The sequence below is a fragment of the Myxine glutinosa genome, chromosome 5 (assembly GCF_964187855.1).
Source record: "Myxine glutinosa chromosome 5, kmMyxGlut1.1, whole genome shotgun sequence".
NCBI classification, from domain to species: Eukaryota; Metazoa; Chordata; class Myxini; order Myxiniformes; family Myxinidae; genus Myxine; species Myxine glutinosa.
Window position 1 is genome coordinate 170,835,293 of NC_136265.1, and position 13,087 is coordinate 170,848,379.

The 13,087-nt window shown below is 41.5% G+C and overlaps 1 protein-coding gene across 1 annotated transcript in view; it reads left to right on the top strand.

Moving 5' to 3' along the window:
- The window catches only part of LOC137428338 (uncharacterized), a 116,633-nt gene that overhangs the window by 24,038 nt on the left and 79,508 nt on the right, over positions 1-13,087 (top strand). Inside the window, exons 13-14 of the mRNA XM_078779076.1 lie at positions 7,118-7,299; positions 10,689-12,445. Of these exons, the coding sequence (XP_078635202.1) occupies positions 7,118-7,299; positions 10,689-12,445 (1,939 nt within the window). The remainder of the gene's footprint in view (positions 1-7,117; positions 7,300-10,688; positions 12,446-13,087) is intronic.

A 13,087-nucleotide genomic window follows, 5' to 3' on the forward strand; every position in this document is an offset into this window, starting at 1 on the left:
TAAAGATAGCCCCCCCACCACCAGGACGAGGCTCAGGTCTATCATACCGGAGGAGGAAGTAACCAGGAAGAGATATTAAGGAATCGGAGACTTTTTTTTTTTTTTTTTTTTTTTTTTTTTTATAACCAAGATCGAGGCTCGTGAAAGATCTAACATCAATCATAAAAAGGACAAACGGACACACAAAACATACAATAAAGGGAGCGGGAGACAATATGGGGAGAGAGAGGGAAGCACACAAGTACAACAGCAGAGAACAGGGACAACAGCTCGCCCACTCTTCGAGAAGGAAGGATGACGTATATTGCTCTCAAATTTTGTTCCCATCCATATTCTCAGAAAAATACCAGGAAAAACAATTACATCACAACCATTTTCTTACAATCACCTCAGCAACCTGTACCTATTGTTTTACTTTTCCTGTACCTATTCCGAATCGGAATAGGCAACCTGTACCTATTCCGATTCAAATGAAAGACAAAATACTGCATTGGAGTCATAAGAAGGAACCGGAATAAGCAAAGAGCAAACAAAGTCATTAGGAAGAATCTGAATAGGATTTGGGTTTCAGCTGCTGCTCCTCTACCCTCAAACCCATCCAGGCACAGCCAATTGAGCCTTCCAGAAAGAATTCATCTCCCCGTAGACATTAAGACTACACATAAAGAAGAGAAATTATGAGTAAAAGAAAGATAAATGAGGTTGTGGACAAATGAGGATATGATAAATGAAAGATAAATGAGGACATCTTGAAGTTGGAAAGTTTCTGTTAAGCAGATCAAGTCTGGATTGTCAGAAGCTACCTGTATGGAGAGATCAATCAGGTTTGAGCGAAGGCCCCGGATGTTTGAGGTCCATACCGTTAATGAAGAGAGAGAGGGGGAGCAACGGGTACAGGACAGGGGAGGGGAGAGGTAGGGTAAGATGAAGGATGGGAGGGGGAGGTAGGGAGAGCAGTTGATAGTGTCAGATTACAGAAGAGTTACAAGAAAGGGAAGGATGAGGAGAACGAAAGGTATGATGGTGAAGGGATGAGGCACAGTGAGGGGTTGTTTGAGGGGGGGGGGGGGGAGATGAAAGTCGAAGGGGAGGAGGAAGCTAGGAGGAGGAGGAGAGGGAGCATTGGAGAGAAATGGTATGGGAGGAGATTTGAATGGGAGGGGTTGGGGGGGGAGTTTTGAAGGGGAGGAGTGAGGGGGGAGTTTAGGAGGGGAGGGGCAATGGGGGAGTTTAGGAGGGGAGGGGCAATGGGGGAGTTTAGGAGGGGAGGGGCAATGGGGGAGTTTAGGAGGGGAGGGGCAATGGGGGAGGGTAGGGGCAAGGGGGGAGTTGTGGACGGGCAAGGGGGGAGTTCAGGAGGGGAAGGGCAAGGGGGAAGTTGTGGATGGTCAAGGGGTGAGTTTAGGAGTGGATGGACAAGGGGGGAGTTTAGGAGTGGATGGGCAAGGGGGGAGTGTAGGGGCAAGGGGGGGTGATTTGGAGGGGAGGGGCAAGAGGGGAGTTTAGAAAGTGGATGATTGATGAAAGATGAACATTTATAACAAATTGGGTTTATTGTGATTTTCAAGTCAGCAATCCGATTAGAACGATGGAGGAGGGATGGAATGAATGTGAATTTAGAGCATGCAGTGATTTAGTTGTAAGGGATTGAATTTATTTTTTTTGAAGTGGAATGAGTTGGAGAGGAAATTGAAAGAAGCCTTTTAAATATGAAGAAAAACAGCATGTTGTAATATACCACTGAATAAAACACTGAAGGGGAAAGATTGAACATATTTAAATAATCTTTAAACAGAACAGTGAACAATCTTAAATGCACAAAAGTCCAACGGGGGGAGGGCTGAGAGGGACCACCACGAGTCACGTGAACAGGGCAAAAGGTGGATGGCAAGGAGATAATGGGGGTGGGGCGAACAGCACACCTGGACAGAAGTATAGGATGAGACAACAGCACACGTGGAGAAAGGAAAATAAATGTTTTTGGTTATTTTATTTTATTTTTGGTTTTTTTTGGGGGGTGGGGATTTAAAACGTCAGACAAAGAGTATTATGTTCGGCGTAGAAGGGAAAAATCTAAGAGCCAAGCAAAACACGAAGTAGGGGACTTAAGTTAACAAACACCGACGGGGGTACAAGGCCGCACACGAGGAGCAGAACACGATTAATTACGGTATTTGCCAGACGGTATTTAAAACGTTAGACAAGTGGTCGATGTTCGGGGAAGTTAGGGGGAGAAGAGAAAATCTAAGAAATAAGCAATACAGCGAAGGAAAGAACTTAAATTCACAAAACACCGATGGGGGGAGGGAAGCCGAGAGAAACCAGGCCGCGCACGGTGGGAGCAGAAAACGATTAAATTATACAAAGGTTTGCATGAATTGCAAATCAACACCAACTGGAAAACGCACTGCAACACATGCACAATAAAAAACGAGTAGAAATTGACGAGGACACGAATGGAAAAAATACTTTAACTTTGCTGCCGTGCAGAGGTCGAAGTCGCTTCCTTGCTCGAGGGACCAGAAACGCAATTGCAATTGCAATATTGGAAGTGCAATATTGGGTCCGCCATCAATTGGGATAAACGCCTCCATTAAAGCTCGATTCATCCATGGTGACGCTCGGTGTTAACTGAGCCAACCACACGACAATATATTGCACAAGTAATGATAGTAATGAATTGGATAATATTAATAGTCCAGATATTATATCCTTTCCATATATATTATCAATCCAATCGATACATGTGGGAGAGTTATGAAAAAGTCCTCCGGTGAACCGTACCAGTGATCTGCTATCTGGGCAACCCCAGACCAAGCAAGCAATTTTTCCACATATGGAATTGCCACTCTTTCCACCACCGTTTCCCGGGGCACTCACTGCCAACCATAGGAGCAACAACGGCCTGCTCAAAAAGGGTCATCCCCAATGGGTGACAAATTTATGTCCGTTATTATAGGCACCACTCGTAGTAGCATCTATCTATATAAAGCAGTAAAGTATGTTTTGTTGTTTGTTTGTCCTCTTGTAACTCGAACTACTCATCGCAGAGCAAAACCAAAGGCATATTTGGAATCGGTACGTCTCAGCGCAACTACAGCACACCTTAAAATTTAAAAAATTTGCGTTTTAAAATTATGACGTCATCAGCGTATTTCGGAACGTTAATGTTTCAACTTCATATTCGAATCAGTACGTCCCAGAGAAACTTCGTAACGTTAATTTTTCAACTTCATCCGATTGACATGGGACCAACGGCATGTGACAGAGTGAAACATACATGCTACATTCCCCTCCCCCCTCCCCCCTCCCCCCTCTCCCCTCCCCTCTCCCCCCTCCTCCTCCCATCCCTCACCCTCCCCCTCTCCACCCCCCCCTCCTCTGCCTCTCCCCCTCCCCCTCCCCACCTCCCCTTCCCCCTCCCCCCCTCCCCCTTCCCCCCTCCCATCCCTCACCCTCCTATCCCTCACCCTCCCCCTCTCCATCCCCCCCTCTTCTCCCCTCTCCCTCTCCCCCTCCCCCTCCCCCCTCCCCCCTCTTCTCCCCTCCCCCCTCCCCTCCCCCCCCTCTTCTCTCCTCCCCCCCTCTTCGCCCCCTCCCCACCCTCTCCTCCCCTCCCCCCCCCCCTCTTCACCCCTCCCCACCCTCTCCTCCCCTCCCCCCCCTCTTCGCCCCTCCCCACCCTCTCCTCCCCTCCCCCCCTGCTTCGCCCCTCCCCACCCTCTCCTCCCCTCCCTCCCCCCCTCTTCGCCCCTCCCCACCCTCTCCTCCCCCCCCCCCCCGTTCCCCTCCCCTCCCCTTCCCCCTCCCCTCCTCTCCCCCACCCGGCAATGCCGGGTACTTCTGCTAGTAATTATATAAATAAACAGGATAAATAACCAATCGATCGATACATGTGGGAACATTAGAGGGTGGATTTAGGACACGCATGCGCGTGCGCGCACACCTCGTTTTTCATTTCTTTTCCTCACAATTCTATCTCTTATGATTTTCAATTCTTATTTATCTTATTCAATGATTTTAAAATGCATTTAATTAATTGTACAGTATCGGTTGTTCCTAAACTTAAATATAAATAATTTAAAGGATTGCTGTAAATGATGTTAATTTCACAACATGCCTTATTCAACTTAATTAAAATTGTAAACCTCAAAACGTAGTTCCCTTAACTAAAGCAAGAGCCTTAACCTTTAAGTAATTGACTAGTTTCCCGACTGCACGGATCAGCTGGGCACCGTTCTTCCTCGAGGTTTCGATTCTTTCAGCCCAGGACCTCTCCAAACGGTGGATCACAACCTCGATCATGGATCCACATCAATAGATGGTACATCAGTAGATCCACAACCTCAGTTGCGTCCAGGCAGTCAGTCAACTCATCAATGCAACATTACTTATGCCAACTCTACCCGCTAGAGGATGTAATGTATTATCATATATGTATAACTCTCCTTGCACATTCCATTCTATGATTATACATTAAATCATGCACATGTTACCTTAAATAAACCCATGTCCACCAAACCAGCACGACCACACCACCTACTTACCCCTGGATCAAACTATTTTGAATGGTCAAACTGTCACCTATAACGTTTTTTGTTTTTTTACATGCTGCCGTATCCTAGCAACCACTGATTCCTAGCAACATTGATTTGTAGTATATTTAATTCTTATATTGTGCTGTATTTACATAGATCTCATGAATAATATTTTTACTATTGTATTGTATTTTACTAATTCGATTTGGTGTCATTTTGTGATATTAAAGAAAACTTGTTTTAATTTGCCAACTGTAGCTCCCTGTGCTAACATATGTCTGACTAGTTTTCACCCCTCGGCCCAAATTGGGCTAAGGGGTATTGTCACGGGCATCGTCCGGGCGTCCGTCAACTTTTGGTTTCCGTCAATTTCAAGAAGAATGGCTTGTCCGATTAAATCCATTTTTGCAGTGTGTTGGGGTTGAGTAGAGGAAGGTTCCTTTCCAAAATGGGCGTGCTGCGATTTTCAATATGGCCACCACGGCAGCCATCCGTGCATCCGTCAACTTTTGGTTTCCGTCGATTTCAAGCAGAACGGCTTGTCCGATTAAATTCATTTTTGCAGTGTGTTGGGGTTGAGCAGCGGAAGGCTCATGGGCGTGCTGCGATTTTCAATATGGCCGCCATGGCAGCTATCTTGAAATTGGTTTCCACCATGCATGGGCTGAGGGGTTACGCCTGCTTTGCGGTGCTATTTATTTTAATCTATTGACAAGTTCAGAGCTGTGTGTGGTTGTTCTCAGTCTTAACTATTTCACCTGCAACTGTACCATGGAATAGCTTTTTAGGAATGTTGCTGTCTCAGAAAGGCATTCGGACAATGTGGAATGGAAAAGCATCTCGTTTATCAAATAATTTGGTGTGAAATTTATTATTATGGATATCAATTGGTAATTCTAAAAAGGAAACTTAAGTGGAAGTTTGGTGTTCTTTTTTTTATATATATTTTTTTTTATTCAAGTTATTTTGGATATATATCATCATGAAGCTGATCAAATACAAATCCATCATTATTTGCCAACAAATCATCAAAGAACCTGAAGATGTTTCCATCTTTGTGCAGTTGTTTATTCCTGCACATGTTATGGACCCAATCAGACTGGTACATGTGCACAAACAAATTTGCAAAGAAAGGGGCCTGATCTGAACCCATGGGTATGCCCACTGTCTGCTGAAGTATCTTGTGCCAAATGCGAAGAAACTTGTTTAGGAGAAATCGAATACTTTGTTTACTTTTTGAAAAACTGCATGAATATTGATTATCCTTTACAGACCAGTTTGCTCTTTTTTGATACACATTAATGTATACTTTATTACCTCCTTCAAATGCTTTATCTACCGCTCTGTCCAATGCAGTTACGAGCTTGTCATGAGGAATGTTTGTGTACAATGTGGGAAGATCAAAAGTTGAAAGACATTTTGACGCCCTTATTATTTTTGTTGTGGATACTGTCAATTACCGGTTTGGAATTGTCAATGATCCAGAATTTCTTGATACCAGAATAAAATGTAACTGATATTGATGATGCACACACACAGACACATGAACACACTACATCATTGTATTTTAACGTGGGCAGTGCTTTAGCCAGCTATACCTGTCAACACAGGTTGGATTGATGCCATTTTTCTGCCGTGTGGTAGATTTGCATATGCTATGTAAATCTGCTGTTTTGATCATAGAAAAAAAAAAAAATGGTTGGGCTGACATCTCTTGAGGTTGTAGTTCAGACCTCTGATTTTGAGGAACTCAACTGGAAGGTCCCCTGATACTAAATTGAAAAATGCAAGACCGAGCGATCCTGCTGCTCGAATAGAAGGGCTGTATTTGATTTCAGAGCAGTCAGCTGGTAAATACGGGACAGGTATGCATCCAACGTTTCATGGGGTAAACCACCCCCACCCCTTCCCCTCCCCCCCCACCCCACCCTTGGGTCCCCCATGATCTGAAATTGAAGCCTGAACAATTGTGTGGACATCTGGACATCATTACCCATTTTTTGAGTTCATCTCTTTGAAAATTGAGAAGAGATGACCTTAGAAAAACATGTTACAAACTTGTGTGTGTGTGTGTGTGTGTGTGTGTGTGTGTGTGTGTGTGTGTGTGTGTGTGTGTGTGTGTGTGTGTGTGTGTGTGTGTGTGTGTGTGTGTGTGTGTGTGTGTGTGTGTGTGTGTGTGTGTGTGTGTGTGTGTGTGTGTGTGTGTGTGTGTGTGTGTGTGTGTGTGTGTGTGTGTGTATTTCTAAAATATATACACTAAAAAAAGCTATGATGGTGCAAAAATTCTGCCTTCAAATGCTGCGATAGTGAGTGTATTTAAAACAAAAAAATCAGCTAATCCGGGACCTGGTAAATTTTTGACGAAATTACTGAGCTGAAACTGCATGGAGTTTTTGCTCTGGAGTTCCAGCACTTATTATATAAATTTGTTGTTATTTTTGTGATGTGGCAAAATAGTATTATTTACTTCTCTACCAACAAACGAGCAGTTTGCAACCAGGTGCAGTTGATTTAGCAATCGTGCATTCCCCTCCTGTGAATTATAACTACAATATTTTGCTTGTTTTATTATTCTGTAGCTCTGGAGAAGTTGACCTTAGATGATTCTTGCCATGAAACGGAAGATAAAAGACCATCGCCCCATTCATTCGTCACGACTCGGCGCAAGAAATTTTTTCCTCCTATGCATTGCGATGGTGAAGCATTGTCGGTCGTAAATGAAGTGGATGAGTTTTCATCACGACAAGACCTGCTTGAGAAGGCAAGTTCTCTACTTTGTCTTATTTCGGCTTTTGTTTCCGTTGATTAAATCTGCTTTTTCTTTGCACATCAAGGAACGGCACAATAACTGCATTGTCAAACCTGTAATTTTAACGGTTAAGAATTCCATGATGATTTTTGTATTGTTAATAGCATTTAAACGGAATTTTAATTATAAAAAGTGGAGTTGTTAGGCTTCAAAACAAAGGTGAGGAATGTGACCACTTGTGGGGAATTTTGAAATTGGATATTTTGTTGCTCTAAAATCACTTCTAGGAACGAGCTCTGAGCTCAAAATTGTAGTCTCACCCTGGAAGGTTTGTTTATCTTTGCCACTTTTACAGAAAATGTAGAGTAGTGCAGTTAGCCATTCGTTACCTCCGCCACCGAAGGTGGTTTTTACCCATTTGTCTGTCTGGTTGTGTCTGAGCAGGATGTATCGAGTTTTGGATGGATTTGGATGAAACTTGGTGGACAGGTTGGGTGTGTTACAAGGACAAATGGGCTAAATTTTGGTGAAGATTCAGATCTGGATCCAGATACTAGAATTCTTTCAGTGATTCTTCACCACTTAGAGATGGGGCAAAAATGATATTGGCATGTTATTTCAAAAAGTTGTGGACGAATTTTGACCAAACTAGGTAGATGAGTCAGGTAGGTAAGAACAAGCAGATTAGAATTTGGTTAAGGTCCGATGCAGATCTGGCCCATAAGTGGGATACTAAACGTAAACTGTTCAGCCTGGTGGAAATGTGTGCTCTTCCAAGTGCCGTTCTAGTTGTACACGTGAATGACAAAAAATCTGATGTTATTGATCCTTTCTTTTACTGTTTTCATAATGCTTTGCAAAAAAATTGCAATCGTTTTCATGGGAAACCTGGTGTTTGCTTTGCATTTGTATTCTCTGCAACCGTTGGTCTGATTGGCATGAAAATTTTCAACAAGTGATTGGCTGGACCGGTAGAATTTTTTTACTGCTAACAATGATGTACATCATAGGTCAAGTGGTATGGGTGCCATCTTGGGAAAAAAAAAAAAAACCTTCAACTTTGCTCCTCTATATCTCTGAAACGGCTCAATGGAAAAAATTGAGTCATGGCTTCTAAAGAACTCTGCATTGGGACCAAAAATATGTTCATTTAGGATATCAAAAGTGCTAATGTTATGAGGTTAGAATTCGACAAATAGAACCCTTCATGCCACACATAGATTTTTTGTGCATGACCTAAGTGAAAAATAAATACATTCAGAAACCAAAATTTTCAGTCATAGGTCACATGGTTCAGCTGCCATATTGTTTTTCGTGACAAACACAAACCCTTTTTTCTCAAACAGCTGAACAGATCGATCCCAAACTTCGCATGCATGATCGCATACCCATGACAAACTAAGTTCAGCGACCATGATGCAGTCACAGGTCACATGGTTTAGGAGTTATGATGTTTTGAAGCATAAATTTAAAAACTTGTATCCTCCCTCATTTTTGAAGATATCGAGTGGAATCTTTACACGTTTGTTCCCCATGTAGGGAAGCTCAAATGGTCTTTTGGAATTTCAACTAGTCACATGGTTTGGCAGCAGCAAATAATTGAACGAAAATCTTTAACCTATCTCTTGATCAGCTGCATTGATCGATGTGAAATTTTAATATAATGTAGCTCATCAAGGGGAATAAGTGTTTGAAATTTCAACACTATTGGTTGTACGGTCCGGAAGCCAGTAGTCGTTATTGTTGGAAGAAGAAACTCCACTTTTATTTCTCAAGCCATGTGACTGATTGTGCCACTGCCATTTTTCGGATTTATTTCCTTTAAAAACAATTTTCTCTGCAATATTTGGACCGATTGACAGGAAATTTTCACCATAGGAGTGCCTCCACCGGCAGAATATTGTTATAGTAATTATGACGTCGTAGGTCACATGGTTCAGGCATCTTGAAAAAACAAAAAACCAATAACTTTGCACCTCTATCTTTAAAAGTGCTGCAGAGAAAAAAAATTGATACATGGCTCATTGTAAAGAACTCCATGTAGAATAACACACACACACACACACACACACACACACACACACACACACACACACACACACACACACACACACACACACACACACACACACACACACACACACACACACACACACACACACACACACACACACACACACACACACACACACACACACACATACATACATACATACATATATATATATATATATATATATATATATATATATATATATATATATATATATATATATATATATATATATATATATATAAAGTCATCTCCATTATAAAGTCATAATTTGACAAGTGGAAAAAAAAAAACCATCCAATCAGATTGAAATTTCTTGAGCATCATCTGGGGATAAATTGATGGAGAAAAAAAACAATTATGACGTCATGGGTCATGTGGTTCAGCCACAATAATCTTTTAAGAGAAAAGCCTTTAAAACCAATAAAAACCCCTTTTCTCAAACAGCTGAACAAATTGAGCCCAGACTTTGCATGCTTGAATGCATACCCATGGCAAACAAAGTTCAATGACCATGACGTTTTGGAGCATAAACTTTAAAACCTATCTCCTCCCTCATTTTTTACGATATCGAGGGGAAACTTCACAAATGTGCTCTCCATGTCTAAGCTGAAATGGTCTTTTGGAATTTGCTCACGTGGTTTGGCAGCAATGTCTAATTGAACGAAAATCTTAAACCTATCTTGTTGCATTGATCGACATGAAGTAATGTAGATGTTAAGGTGAATAAGTGTTTAAAATTTCAACATAATTGGTTGTACAGTTGGGAAGGTAGAAGTTATTGTGTGAAGAAGATGAAAATCTACATTTTATCTTCTCCATCCATGTGACTTCTCCATCCATGTTCACTGAATCTATAATTATCAGTGGGAAGGCGGAGGAAACCGGTCATCACTGCCAGCAGTTATAAAGTGGCAGTTCTAGTTTTATTTGTTTTCTTATTCTCCATTATTATCATAGTTTCTTCTCCGTCACAGGTTGAGATGAATAGACGTTTTTGTTCTGCTACATTTATTATTTTCCATCTTTGAGAATGGTGCTGCATCTGCCAAATTCTCTCAAATTAATTATTTACTGTGGCTTCTCTATAAGATTGAATCCCATAGAGACCTTTGCTTGAGACTCTATTTTTTGTGCTTTTGAAAATTTGTTGGTTTTTATGGAAATTTGTGCCTGGTTTATCGAAGTTTTGTGATGTCTGTCTTGATAAACCTTGTTTACTTTCATTAATGATTTCGAAATGAAGTTTGTAAACGTTTTATTTTGGATATTTTTTTTGCCTCATTTTAGATATGGCATATTTTGTGATTTATAAAGATGAATTGTGAATTTGTCTCTTTGGCCACAGATTAAGAAGCTTGAGGAAGACCTGCAACGCAGTTGTCAGCGTGAGACCGAGCTCAAAAACGAGCTCTCTGCATTGGTGATTCAGCCAGAGCCGCTTGAGATTGCCAAAACTTTTGGTGAAAGCCTGGATGCAAACTCGCAAATTTTTGGACTGGAGAAAACTGAAATATCAAGTCCACGCTTCCATGGTAAATTTGACAAACTAAACGGTGCCAGGATTTCTTCAGCCAACACACGATGTGCTGGCCGCTTGTCAGCTATTGAAGAGGGTACGTCTGAAGAGATTACTGATGTGGAGCCAGAAATGAATATTGTGACCACGGTGCAATCTTCATCTGAATCTTTCATAGACGGTTCTGGATCTGACGTTTGTATTGGTGACTCGCCCACTGAAATGGACAGATTGTTGGCGAAGAATGCATCACTGAGTGCACTGCTCGATGAGAATTCCAAGAAAAATGAAGAACTACAACTTGAAAACGATAAGCTGTTTTTGCGATTGCAGAAACTCGAACAAACAATCGCCTTGGTAAAAGAAAATTTCCAGTCTGAAAAGAAGCTGCACGAGAATGGTGATTTTGAAAAAGCGAATCTATTGCTTGACGTTGCTTCCAAAGAGCAGTTTGTTCATGGGGCTCAGTTGCATTCGGTTGAAGAATCAAAAATCTCTCTTGAGCATAAGGATGAAGAAAATTGTGCTTACATCGAAACATTGCTTCTAAGGTTAAAAAGCTTTGAGGGTGATATGGAACTCAAATCTCTAAAAGCTGAAAATCTAGCACTGAAAGATGCTGCTTCTAGAGAGGGTTGCACCAAAGGTGAAGTTGAAACTGCAGACGCAGAGACATCAATCACAATCACAGATGAGCTTCCTTGTTCAGAGAAAGTACCTGTTGAAGATTCAAAATCATGCTCCCCATTTGAGTGCACAGCTCTGAATGCTGAATTGGATGAAAAAGGAGAAAGTGTGGAAAGCTTTGATAAAGTTGACCTTTCAGCCATTAACAAGGCCCTTAAGTTACAACTCGATGAAAAAATAGCTGAGTTGGAACGGATCAACAATTTGGCTGAATCTTCATTGGTGGATGTTGGATGTTGCCGCCAACAAATTTGTGCTGATGAGCCAGAATATCTTGAAGAACAGAATAGAATGGATGCCGAGGCATTGTCTTACCTGAAGATGTCTTCAGAATCTGCAAGTAGTGACGTTGAAAAATTTAATCTGCAATTGCGCTTGCTCACAGAAGAAAAGGAACTGCTGCAGGCAAAGCTTGAAGAAAGGGATTCTCAAGCAGACACTCTGAAAATGACTGAAATGCAAAATGCAACTGACATCGATCCTCGGTCAACAAATGGGACTGATCAGCAGTTGCATGCTCGTTCTTCTGATGCACCTTGTGCTTCACTCTGGATATCTGATGATGAAGATTTGCTTGCTTCAGAGTTGGAGTGCCTCCAACACCATGCAGAGAATGTTGCAAAGGAAAACGAAGAATTGAAGGCATTGCTGAATGTTTCAAAATCTAACTTTGAATGTCACGTCTGCCATGTTGCCAAGGAAGCTCCCACAGAGTCTCAAATGCAGAATTTCAGTGAAGAAAGTGATTCTGTGAAGAAACGGCAGGACAATGTTTTGGAGCTTCATGAACAACTTCACCAGGCAAATAAACAGATTCTACAATTGGTCGATCAGGTGGCGACTCAGGAGACTGAAATATGGCGATTGACCGATACACTTGCTGACCAACGGAATGAAAGGTATGCCCACTGCTGTCAGGAAAAAATGTATTTGCTGTAAAAACTCAATTTTTTTTTTTTTTCAAAATCATTTTCCATCAGTCAGGTGTATTTTTCAGGATCAATTTGCATCGCAAAAATACTCTTTTGCAATTTTCTATGTGCTCCTTGTGTAATATGTACCTGGAGGTGCAATGGGCTATTTTCAAATGTTTAAACTAGGCCTGGGTGATGATGGAAAAGCCTATATAACGATAACGGACCTCATTATCACCCAAATATAATATAAATGTAATTGGTGCCTTGAGAAAAATGTATCATACAATAACAATCCACATAAAAACAAACTAAATAGCTATAGAGTTACATGTGTTCGTACTATTTATTTCCTAATTATTTTGCAATTTAAAGCAAACCTTATTTTACCTGGACGAAATCACTTTGCTCCTTTGCCGAGTGACTGGACGAGCAGTTTGCAAAGCGGTTGATACGGAACGTCTGTCTTGGCAATCGATAGGAAGCCGCTTGCTGATGGAACGCACCAATCACGCGCCTTGCTAATTAGGGACATTTGTGAAGAAAGTCAATCATATATGACCTTCACTCTTTGAGCATTTATGCCTTCAATGTTGAACTTCGCGAATAATAAATAAAACTCTTAAC